Source organism: Chrysoperla carnea, chromosome 1, assembly GCF_905475395.1.
Source record: "Chrysoperla carnea chromosome 1, inChrCarn1.1, whole genome shotgun sequence".
In the NCBI taxonomy this organism is placed as follows: domain Eukaryota; kingdom Metazoa; phylum Arthropoda; class Insecta; order Neuroptera; family Chrysopidae; genus Chrysoperla; species Chrysoperla carnea.
This window is the reverse complement of record NC_058337.1, coordinates 112,610,765-112,623,467: the sequence shown is the minus strand read 5'-3', so window position 1 is coordinate 112,623,467 and position 12,703 is coordinate 112,610,765. Positions and strand designations below refer to the sequence as shown.

Sequence of the window (12,703 nt, the reverse complement as noted above, 5' to 3'; positions counted from 1 at the left end):
AATTGTTGTGTAGTAATGTCAACAATTATCAAATGTCAATAATTTGACACCGGTAATACAGAGATCTTTAATGGTAGTTCAAGATTTAATTACATTACTAAAATTGGCAGCACTTATCATACTTGTGGACAAATATCCGCCATTTGCAAAGAAAAACAAATGCAGATGTCAGCACTTTTGATCGAAAAGTTGAATAATCTTCAAAAGTAAGTGCGAAAAAAAATTTTCAAAGAAATAAGTGAAAACAAGCAATTGACTGAGTTAATTGTTGAAATGCCATGCATAAATAGTATTGATCACATTGCACATACATATACAATTTATATAATACATACTAAACAATTTACGCCTAATTTGCGCCCTCACGGGTAAATAGTGTTGTTTAAGAAAAAATGTTTCAAACAAAAGTTGTTTATTTTTTGATAAGGAACATTTTTTATATTTAAACTTTTGTCATATCTCTAGCGGCTTACAAGATGGGTCCTACGGACCCATAGGTTAAGACCCAATTGACCTATGTTGCGCATTTACGAACTCGACCTCACTTTTTACGTCCTGAGTACGCTGTAAAAATTTCAGCTTGATATCTTTTTTCGTTTGGAGTTATCGAGTCGACAGACGGACTGATGGACGGACGGACTTAAACTTAGTATACCTTCCATATTACACATATGCATGGTATAAAAATTGCAAAAAATGTTGAGCTCCAAGGATACATCTTTTTTAAACACCTTAAATTTGAAAATGAAAAGTGATACCGTATAAAAAACAAACAATTCAGTTGGAAATATTATTTCGAAAATGAATTAGTTACGCCGTTAATCAGCTTGGCGTTCGAAATAAAGCATATATTAGATTAGAAATGAGTATTCAGTTATTTTATCAAGATTCGCACTTGGCTCTTGAACAAGCCAAAGATTACATTGTTATTAAAAGAGTTTTTTAATTTCTCCCCCTAATAATTTAATGTTTTCTCTCAAGTATCTTAAACCGCTATCACGTATCATGGTTGAAAGTTGTCTTATAGTGTTATAAACAGAGACAATTTCCATTGTAATATTATAATGCATTGCATTAAAAACGAAAATAGCGAATTATTCTAAACTTGTAAATAGTAATCCAATAATAAAAATTATAAAAACAATATATTTTAAAAAATAACAAAAAATAAAAAAATAAGAAATAAAATAAATAAATAAATAGGCAAATAAAAATTTTCAAATATAATAAGGTGATATTTATTACAAGAAAAAACCGTCGATTTTTATAAAAAATTTATATTATTTTACAATAAAAATACATATTTGATATACAATATTTTTATTAACTCCAATGTTTTATAGATTTTTAGAAGCCTATAAGGGGGGATTTTTAACAATAGTTATTCAAATTAGACACAGATATTATTTTTACATGCAAAAAAGTTGAAAAAACAATTGTACATACTTTTATAGAAAATTTATTACAAATTTAAACCATTGCTTAAATGAATTGTGATGTATATTACTTTTAAAGGGTACATCAATAACTTTCCAGTTCTACTAATTTTTTATATTAATTCGAGCTATAAACTTAGATACTTATCACATCACCTTTGAGAATTTGTATGCGTACTCTTTATGCCATGTTGGATAACTTCTTACATAAGAAAATCGTCAGTAGTGAAGCGTTCTCTTTCACGGAGCACCTAAGTTGGGAATAAAAACGAGGAAAAAAATTTGATAGAAAATATCCATCTGGGTATTTCTTTTGAAATCTTTTAGCACATTTAATACAATTCCTATCTCTAAAGTGAATTCTTATCTCAGAATTAATTTTGACTATAAACTATTTTTATAGTTGATATGGTTATAAGGTCGACAGTTCAAAGCATAAATGTATAATACAATTTTTAATTTCGATTTCGGGGCGAAAACATTCACTCAGAAAATTAGAAAATACTTAAGCAATAAGTTAGTTTTCGACAACGATATTTATGGTTTTTATGTAGAAAGGCGATTGTAATTAATTTATATAATATTTAAAATAAAAAGAAATTAAGTGCTTTAATTTTATTAGTTCAATCACATTATTGAAACTACAACAAGATGGCAATTATTTACATTTCTAATAGTTCAAGCAAAAAGTTTTTTTTTTAAAAACCTCTGTATATTCAAAATTTATAGGCTCTGTTGAGGGTATTTGTTGTTAAAATTATTCTGGAACTACTATAATTCATTTTTGCATTCGATATTTAAGATTTAAACATTAAAATCGTAAAAAATCAGCGAAAATCGATACATATATGTATAAATATATATAATTTGACAAGAGCTGCAAGATACGGGTCCCGAAAGTCCTTTAAAAAAAATAAAATCATACAGCTTTAAGTAACCAAATGTCTTATTTGCTTGGAGTATAAAGAATAAACGTATTAGTATGTAAATTATAAGTAGGTACATATACGTTTTTTAATAGTTAGAAACCTAGTTTATAGAAAAAGGTACAGGTGTTTAATAAAAATGTTCGAAGTTTGATACATTCGAGACTTTACTAGGCGTTTTAGGACTGGTATGTGATAAACTAGATTCCTTTGTAAGTTGTTGTTAGAAAAAGTGCTCATGTTGTAATTGTAAAAAAAACAAATTGTAAAAATAAAGTTTAAAACGTTGTCTTCCCTGCGCCAACACCATCACACATAAGTATAGTATAATATACCATTTCTTCACTCTTGTAGGATATGTAATAGGTTGGCTGATAAGTCCCCGGTCTGACACATAGATGGCGTCGCTAGTATTAAATGCATATTATTTTTATATAGTACCAACCTTCAAATGATTCGTGTCAAAATTTGACGTCTGTAAGTCAATTAGTTTGTGAGATAGAGCGTCTTTTGTGAAGCAACTTTTGTTATTGTGAAAAAAATGGAAAAAATGGAATTTCGTATTTGATAAAATACTGTTTTCTGAAGGGAAAAAATACAGAGTCCGGAAACTCATTATCAAGCCAAGTTTTTGCTTCCACTGTATTTTTTCCCTTCAGAAAACAGTATTTTATCAAAACACGAAATTCCTTTTTTTCCATTTTTTTCACAATAACAAAAGTTGCTTCACAAAAGACGCTCTATCTCACAAACTAATTGACTTACAGACGTCAAATTTTGACACGAATCATTTGAAGGTTGGTACTATATAAAAATAATATGCATTTAATACTAGCGACGCCATCTATGTGTCAGACCGGGGACTTATCAGCCAACCTGTTATGTATTTACACTTTTTCTGCTCTGTTTTTCATGCAAAAATAGCTTATTAGTGTAATAAGCAAATTTAGCGCACTGTTTATAATTTTCCCCTCTATTAAATTTAATAAAACTAGATTTGTTAATTATAATAATTAAATAGGAATTTTTCTGTTTGTGGAAACTGGATGCAACTAAGAGCACTATTTTAACTCAGTAAACCTGGTTTGAATTTTTTTTGAGATGCATTTCTTCCTAAATCAAACTTACCTTCTTAATGTACTTACAAATTGAAAACAACTCACATCAACCTTTCGGCTATAGCATTAAGCAAATAAGATATGATTTAAAATCGCTAAATGGCTGTTGAAAAACAGGACGACCATAAAAATCTTGACCAAACAGACTTGATTTTTTATTACCCCTCGTTGAATTACAGGCCATACCTCGTAGGTGAATGTTAAGTGGTAAAATTAGAGTGTTTTTCGAGTACGATAATCCACTATGATAATTTTCATTCAAATAGAAAACAAAAAAAAAAACAAAAGATCTTTAAACAAATTTCCTGTGTTTAAGATGTATCTTTAAACTAAATTTCCATCTTCTTGTGGAATGATATCTCAGAAATTATGCATCTAATCATAAAATGAATTATATTTTTGTATTTTTTAATTTTGGGCGTTTAGGATGAAATTTAGAAATTCGAATTTTTATAATTATACAAATACAAAATCAAGCAAGTGGTAAATATTTTATTGTATTGATTTCGTAATTTGTTAGTCAGAATACGTATTTGCTGAAAAAATTTGGGAAAAAATAAATGAAAAATAAAGTTATCATTTTTTTAAATTTGTTTATTTAGTGAATTACATTAAAAGTTATTTTTTTTTTATTGAAATTGAATATCCATTTTTTGTTTTGTTCCAAGAATTCTGCAGGTATTTCAGAAATTTTCCAGAGTACGTTCAGTTACAATTATTAATATCTTAGTTTTAATATTTTCTAAGCTGAATAAGGCGACATATTTTGAAAAAATTATAATAAACATTTCTAAAAAAATCTATTGGGAATTTTATGGAACTTTTTTTTAATTATTCAACTAAATTTTTTACAATTAGTTTTAACAATTTAAAAAAAAAATCAAAAATTTGAGTAAAATTTTACATAAATCAGTTTTGAGTATATTTTTTTATGTTTACAAATCGGTGGTTTATGTCCAGAGTGTAATTGCTTTGATGAGAAAGTTGATTTTGCAAATTATAAGAATTAAATTAGTGTTCTTGAATCCCACTTGGGACAACAAACTAAATTTTTCAAAATATTTCTACACCACCTCTTTTCGGTCCTTTAGTCTTATTTGTTCTTACATTCGCAGATCGTATTTCATGTATTTTGCAGGACTCAGAATGTCAACTTTTATACATTTCCATGTTTCCAAAATAACCATGTTTCCTTACAAAATCAGGTTCTTATTTCAATCTTTTTCTTTTTAGTGTTTAGCCATAAAATAGAATCTTTCACAAATTATTCGCTTTTTCTATTGGGAGAAACGACAAAATTTTATCAGCTTCACCGTCACAAGTAAATAAAATATGGAAATTTTAGAAACGGGAATTATTTGAATTATTTTGGTATATTTATGTCTTATTTTGAGCTGATAATTCTGATCCTAATAATTTGCAAGCACATTTTCCTTTTAAGCTCTTGATTACAAGATAAATATTAACGGATTTTATAATGAATATTTTAACATTTTTTTTTTCAGTTTCATGGCAATAATTACAGCTATGGAGCTATGGTCAGCTAAAATGTAAACAATTAATGATTGTTATATTGCAGTTATCTACATTATCTACATAATTTTCTTTTTATTAATAATATTTGTTTATTTATTTTTTTTATATTTCCATAATTTCTAAAACTGTGCATTTATTATATTTCAAGTGTCAAGTGTTTTGTATTTTTTGTTAAATATATGTAGCTTTTTATTGAAATTTCAATAAAAATTTATTGTACAAGGTTTTTTTGTTTGAGCTTAGAATTTTTGATTTATGTTGTTTTTATTTGTGCAAACAAAGTATTTAGCAGCTTATATTTTAAAAAATGCCTATTTTTGTAGATCATATGCTTAAGATACCACAGCAGGGAATAATTATAGCTACGTCAAAAATAGAAGTCATGTTGGGATTAATCTGCTTTAGAAATTATATTCATTTTTGCCCTTTTCGAGAAAGCTGTCAAAATTTTTGATTATAATTTTGCAATTATGTATAAATTAACGAAGTATTCCAAGGTTACGAGGTTTCCTAATTTTTCAATTGAGTTTTGCAAGAAACTCTGATGTAATAGAAGTTTTTTAATGTTTTCCAGTTTCAAAGGGTAAAAATCTACAGGAAATAGTTAAAAGACTTATGTTTTTGAGATTCAGAACTGCGTAATCATTTCCTTTACTTACTTTTATAAAAGTAGTGTGACTAATGATGACCCGGGTCCTATCTTAGACCACATTTAAAATAATAAGTACTCAATGGCGGATTAATTTCATATTTTGTAGGCATGCGTAAAACTACCACAGACACAAAGGTAACCCTCCCTAGACACAAATACTTACCACAGACTATGTATTTTGGAAACTATTGGGTTTTCGAGATGTCGGTCTTACCCTCAAATTGTAGTAAATTTACTTATAAACAAAAGAAAATTTGGTCTTTTTTATGTTGTGTTTGGCATTCAAGGCAAAACTTGGATTACTCATTGGGTTAAAACAACAGAGCTATCAGATCTGACGCAAAGTCGGATGCAGTTTAACAAAAAATGTTTATTTTATAAAACCTTGAATTAAATTATTGAATTAAACCAACAAAGCAACTTTTTTGGGGAAACCTTATTTCTATTTTTGACATAGTTGTAATATTTTCTTGCCGTTAATCAAATTATCAAAGTTCGATTAATTTTTAATGATATCAAGCACACGAGTAAAAGCAATCATTTATGGAACAGCGACTTAAACGAGCCGAAATATTAATTTTGAATGAAAGAAATCAATTTTTCTATCATTAGTGCTTTATTGCTTTCTTCGTGTGATTCGATGAAAAAATCTGTTCAGTAAATGATCATTTTTTTCTTTTAGTTTTGGATAAAAATTCGATTGATTAAACTTCTAAAATAAATATTTTTGAAATATACTCGAAAATGAGGTATCATAATTAAAAATTGTCTAACGTAATAATTTAGAATTATTAAAAATTGAAGTGAAGTTAGTTTTTTTGTATAATATTGAGCATGCGTATATATTATTTATATTTAAATACCTTACGCCTAAAATTTGTGGTTTGTCTAAAAAGAGATTTAAAATATCAAAGTAGGTTCTTTTTTTTATTTCTGGAAAAATAAAACAGAAGAATGTGTTTCTCATAAATAAAATTTCCAAACTCTCTCTAAAAATATAACTAAAAATTATATAATAAATACATTATTTAAATTTTTAGTACAGACGTTACACAATTTTCATTTGGTTAGTGTGTACCGCAATTTTTGAATAATCATTGCCATTTGATTAGATTAGATGCGAGAGTTCCATTATATAATCTCTGTGGCAAAAGAACCTGGCAAGAATGTTGCCCGAATACAAATTTCTTTCGACTTCTGTTCAATGTCGTGAATGCTAGCAGACAAATATTATAAACATTTTAGAGACCTAAAAATAGTTTTAGGAATTTATTGCAAGTAAAAAACTACCTTTTAGTTGAAAACAGCTCTATCCATCAACATTTCCAAAAAAATTTAAGCAAATTAAGCCTTCTTAGGTCTTTTGCCATTTTTTCACTTCTCTTTTTCAGATATTTTATTATTGTAGGTACACAATGGTGGCATCTAAAATTTGAGCCAGTTATACAAATTAAAAATTAATAAAATAAGATTTTGGGTTTATTTTTTGGTAATTTTTATTGAATATTTAAGATTTGAAGTTGTCTAACACCGAAATAATGTATCTGAACATTGATGCGTGTGACAGCAAGCTTTGACTTAAATTTTTCCAATGATTTCAGTAGGAGGAAAAAATTTATCCTTTTTTCGTAGATCATTTTGATCTTAGAAGAGTGAAGACTAATTTTTGACTAATAGCGTTGAATCGAAAGTGACACTTTACTCCTGGTTATTTTTTGGGCCTTGTTTTCTTAGAAGTTTGTTTTTCTTCGAAAAATGTGTCGAAACTTTGACATGGACACCACTCACATCAGTTCTTAGAATTCATCCAAAAAACATTTTTAGTCCTCCCTGACAATTGTCAATTACGCCAAACTGATACGAAACTGATGAATAGTGTCACAATTTTTACATATTTCAGGGAGAGGCAGGTCTATTGAGCAAAAATTAATATCAAAAAAAAAGTTTTAAATCGTTATAATTCGAAGAAAACGTGAAAGAAAATAATCGGATAAGCTATAAAGGCCTTTTGCAGGGATTCTAGCAATTCATGTTTGTGCCATGCATATCATAGTCCTTACCAATTTTTCAGACTAAAGACTTGGCTACAAGTGTTTTTAATAATCGCTCTAATTTTTTGATATTCTTTTCTTGTTTAAAAACTCATGCAAAACTCTTTCAAATGACAATTTTTATTCCAAAAAGAGCCTTTTAATGGTGTATCGCCTGTACTAAAATTAATTTAAAATAAAATAACATTTTTTTTTCATTTATATATAATAATATATTGATACAAATTTTCCATAATTTCCTTCAATGGAAAGAATTTTCATACCAAAAAATTTATGCTGAAACATAATTTAATTGCACAGCCACACACACTTTTTTAAGCAAAAAAAGAAAGAAAAATTTCCACATTCGAGAAAGAAACTAAATAAATTATTACAAATTTTACATTTATTTTTTTAAATATAAAATTATTTTTCATAAATTTATTAATGGTCCAAGCTGATTCTAGTAGATGCTCTCTGATAACACTAAGGTTTAATTTTTATCAATTCTAGCCTTAAGCGTACCTTTGAACAAGTTCCGAAAGTTGGTCAAAGTGCTGAAAATTGGTCATTTTCGGAAAATGTTTTTTAAAGGAATTTGACCCATGTATATGTTTGGTAAACACATAAGAAATATTGCTTTATAAAAATTAAAGTTTAGTATTATTAAGGCGTGTTTACAACAATCAGCTCTCCTTCTATAATTTTTTTTAAAAGATCCAACACTAAAAAATGATTGACAATTTTTTTTTTAATATACATTTCTTTTACTCATTATAGCCACTGTTTTGTAACCACTGTCACAATGTCTGATAATCATGAAGCACTGCTGACCCCGTGGTATACATAGATTGTCCCAATGCTTGCCCGATTGGTCCACTAGGACCTAGAGCTGCATAACTTATCTGTGTTGTTGCTCCCACTGGACCACTTGAATATGGAGTGGTGATGTTACCACTATTTGAATTTTTATGTGATGTTTGAGCTGATTCTGATTCACTATCTGATCCACTGGAATCTAAATGTGGTCGATCCGATGGCCCTGATCCACTGTAACAAAATGAAAAGAAAATGATATTAGGCTTAACGTTTTACTATAGTCAATTGTGCTTAATAAAAATTTGGTTTTAAGAACTTGTTAAAAAATTAGGGTTTTTGGATAATTTTGTTGTGAATTTTAAAATTTTTCACTTATGTGTATTTAAGTTTTTTACATAAATGATGGTAAAGATCTAAACGAGGTATTTACAGGCCTTTTATTTTTAATACACATGGATGGGTATTGTTTACGGTTTTTTTCCAAGCTTATTATATATAATATACACAATGTTATACGGTACGGTTCCAATCATAGATAATATACAGGTTGTTGATAAAAGGTCTTTATTTAAAATATATCTGAATCAATTTTTCGAAACTATTTTTTGTGCACATCTTTCCGCTACCAAAGCTTAAAATTGCAAATTTTTTTGTTATAAATAGTTAACTTTATCTAAATTCTACACTTAAAATATTTTATTTCCACAGGCGTAAAAATTTGGGGGAATTTAGCTACCAAAAACCCCACATTTTTCACCTATGAATGGATATTACTTATTAGCTTGATATGAGTTGTTTTGTATGAAAAACAGTGTCACCTGACCCAATTTTATCAAAATCGGGCTATCCGGTCTAAAGTTATGGAAAAAAATGCTTTCAAAATTGAAACTTCAAGAGCGTATAGCGCCAAAACGAAGCAACTTTTACTAGGGCCTGTTTAGTTAAATTCATTTATTTTGAGCTAAGCTATACGTGGTAGAGCGTTTTATATTTTTAAATAATTATATTTTCAAATAATTCTATTTAAAAAAAAACGCTGTTACTGTTATGGTTTGTCGTTTGTTTTCACGGATATTTGTTCGGATATCACAAAAATTAATAGTTTACTAAAATATAAATAAATTCAATTATTTTGGAAATTTATGTCTTGTGACCTTTAAATTTTAAGCTTTGAGACCTTGACTTAACTGAATAATTTAGGACAGGGCTTCTTAAACTTTTGTAATTCACGACCCCATTTATGATTGCGAGTTTCTTGACGACCTCATACAAATATAAAAGGAAAATAAATTAATATTTTTTGATGATTTATTTATTAGGTAACAATATACATATACATATGAAAATATATAAGTTTAGAATTCGTTTTGAAACATACAAAAATCTAAAATTAAAAATTGCACAAAAAATTCTAAAATTGTATTTATTATAGTTTCAAAAATAAAAGTGGATTCTGACCGTCTTAATTCTCTCGAATATATTCAAGTAGTTGCGTGGTAAGTATTAAATTAAAGTATAAGTTAAAAATTTAATGAGATGGATGTGCCTGTTTTTTATTGCATAACAAATCAAATCTTGGTGGAATGTTTGAAACTGCTGGGCGTAAGACCTCTTCAACATTTTTTATCGCTGAACGATATTGGGATTTAATATGTGTTAAAGCTGTTTCTTCAGCAATAATACCTAGAAATTTTGTTGATAATTATTTCTCGGGATTATTTCGGCTTTTAGAGATTGACAAAAATAAATTTATATTTTTTATTAATTCCAATAAAATTTCATAATTCATAGTAAATGTTATTCAAGTTATTATAATACTCTTAATAGAAATGCAGGTACAAACAATCTTTCCGAACTAGAAGATTTTATGATATATTATTATCTACGATAATTGTTATTTTATCTTTATGACAATTATTTTACAAGTTAAAAAACATTTTCTGTTAAATTGTATTTTTACCTCTCGCGACCCCAGAATTTTGCTACGCGACCCCAAATGGGGTCGCGACCCATAGTTTAAGAAGCCCTGATTTAGGAGATACTAATATTATTATAAGGAGAAATTATATGCGCTTCTGCTCAAAATATTTGAATAACTTTGATTCGAGATGTTGTTCGAATTGAACTTGACAAGAGTAGTTTTCTTTGAAAGTAGAATTATTTAAAAGCACAAATATATAAAAGTATAAACCTATGAGAGTATAAATGTTTAGGAGTAGAAAACATTAAAGCTGATTTTTTGTTCAATAGTGGGTATTATTTAGAAGTATATTACAATAAAAATATAATTTTAGAAAGCAGAAATATATCGTTATAGAAAATTTTAACTTATTAAAAAATAATTTCATTTTAGTAAGAAAACTGTGTAGTTGAAATATTTGGGCGTAAATAAATAAAAAGTAAAATTTTTTTCTGCTTATTTGGATACTGTCCAATGATGTATAAAAATAAAATACTTCATAACTTTTTGTGCATAGCATTAGTTATAAGGCGGTATTTTTGTTTTTTTTTTTTTAAACAAAGATTCAATAATTTTGATTATTTTTAAGGTTATTGGATTTTAAAATCAGATATATATTGAAAAAATAATTATAGACATATCGGCTATTATTTGATTTCTAAATACACTACATTAGAAAAAAAAACTAAAATCTGTTTTTAAAAAATAAACATTTTGACCCCAAAAAAATAATTACTTATGTATTTAAAATAAGCAATAGGTCACAGGTAATAAAGATACATACATATTTTGGCAATTTTAATTTCTGTTTGCAATTTTTATACCATGTATATGAAATATACCAAGGTATACTCAGTTTAGTTCCAAGTATGTAACGCTTAAAAATATTGATACTACGAACATAATTTTGGGTATGGGTGTTCATAAAATCACCTAATTAGTTCATTTTCGTCTGTCTGTCTGTCGTATGTCGTCTGTCCGTCTGTCATCACGATTACTCAAAAACGAAAACAGATATCAAGCTGAAATTTTTATAGCGTGCTTAGGACGTAAAAAGTGAGATCAAGTTCGTAAATGAGCAACATAGGTCAATTGAGCCTTGGACCCATCTTGTCTCCGCAGGACCCAGCTAGTAAACCTTTAAAGATAGAACAAAAGTTTAAGTGTAAAAAATGTTCCTTATGAAAAAATAAACAACTTTGTTTTAAACATTTTTTCGTAAACATCACTGTTTACCCGTGAGAGCGCAAATTATGCGCAAATTGCATAGTTATTATTATTATATATGGGAATATCAGTTATATGTGTGTGACTTGTATGTATGTGTAATGTGACAGAGTTATCAACACTGTCTATACATGGTATTTCAACAATTAACTCAGTGAATGGTTTGTTTTCACTTGTTTGAATAATTATCTAAAATATTAGATCTCTTAGTAAAGTCCGTTAACAGTTTCGGGTAGTTTTAAAGAAAATAGATAATTTAAAATATTAGAAACATATATGGATATTATAAGTTTAGTTTTAATTTTGTGACGACTAGAAATATTAATTGTAATAAACGCTTTTGTTAAATACAAATTTCTCTTTTAAGTCGGAATGGATAAGAAAATGGATAATGATGAGAGATAAAGAATTATAAAAAAAGTTTTTAATAATTATACACCTCTTATTTACTTATTTGCATGGCCCTATTTATTTGGCCATTTTATTTTTGTATTTTAAGTTAAACACCTAAACTATTTTGCTCTTGAAGTCGGGAAGAGTTCTAAAATTTTTGGAGTCTCCCAGCTATATTTAAAAAGGAAGCGCGTCTAAATAAAATTTCTTAATATTTTCAAGAAATTAAACAAAAATATTTCTTAACTTTTTTCAGTTATTGTGTTTTTAAAAATAAATTAGTTAAATTAGAAGTAAAAAAAAGAAACTACAATTTTAAATATATTATTATGTGAAATGAAATTTCTACATATGGTAGCCACTTGTGCTATATGTGAATGGTGTTGTAGCGACGGGAGATTCCTTCGACACCCGCCGGGACCATACCAATAATATATAACATATTATTCAATAGAGTAGTAGCCCATATACAAACATATTGTACAAAACCTCCTGGTGATATATATTTTTTTGAAAAAATATTGTTCATTTTTAAATACATTAATAAGTGTTTACTAAATACCCAATAATAGATTTTTGTTTAAATAGTCAAACCCTAGACTTAAA

At 27.5% G+C, this 12,703-nt stretch overlaps 1 protein-coding gene across 1 annotated transcript in view; it reads right to left on the bottom strand.

The window, feature by feature from the left end:
* Positions 1–8,154: 8,154 nt before the first annotated feature.
* The window catches only part of LOC123297662 (homeobox protein six1b-like), a 77,528-nt gene continuing 72,979 nt past the window's right edge, over positions 8,155–12,703 (bottom strand). Inside the window, exon 4 of the mRNA XM_044879413.1 lies at positions 8,155–8,748. Within this exon, the coding sequence (XP_044735348.1) occupies positions 8,499–8,748 (250 nt within the window). The 3' untranslated portion in view covers positions 8,155–8,498. The remainder of the gene's footprint in view (positions 8,749–12,703) is intronic.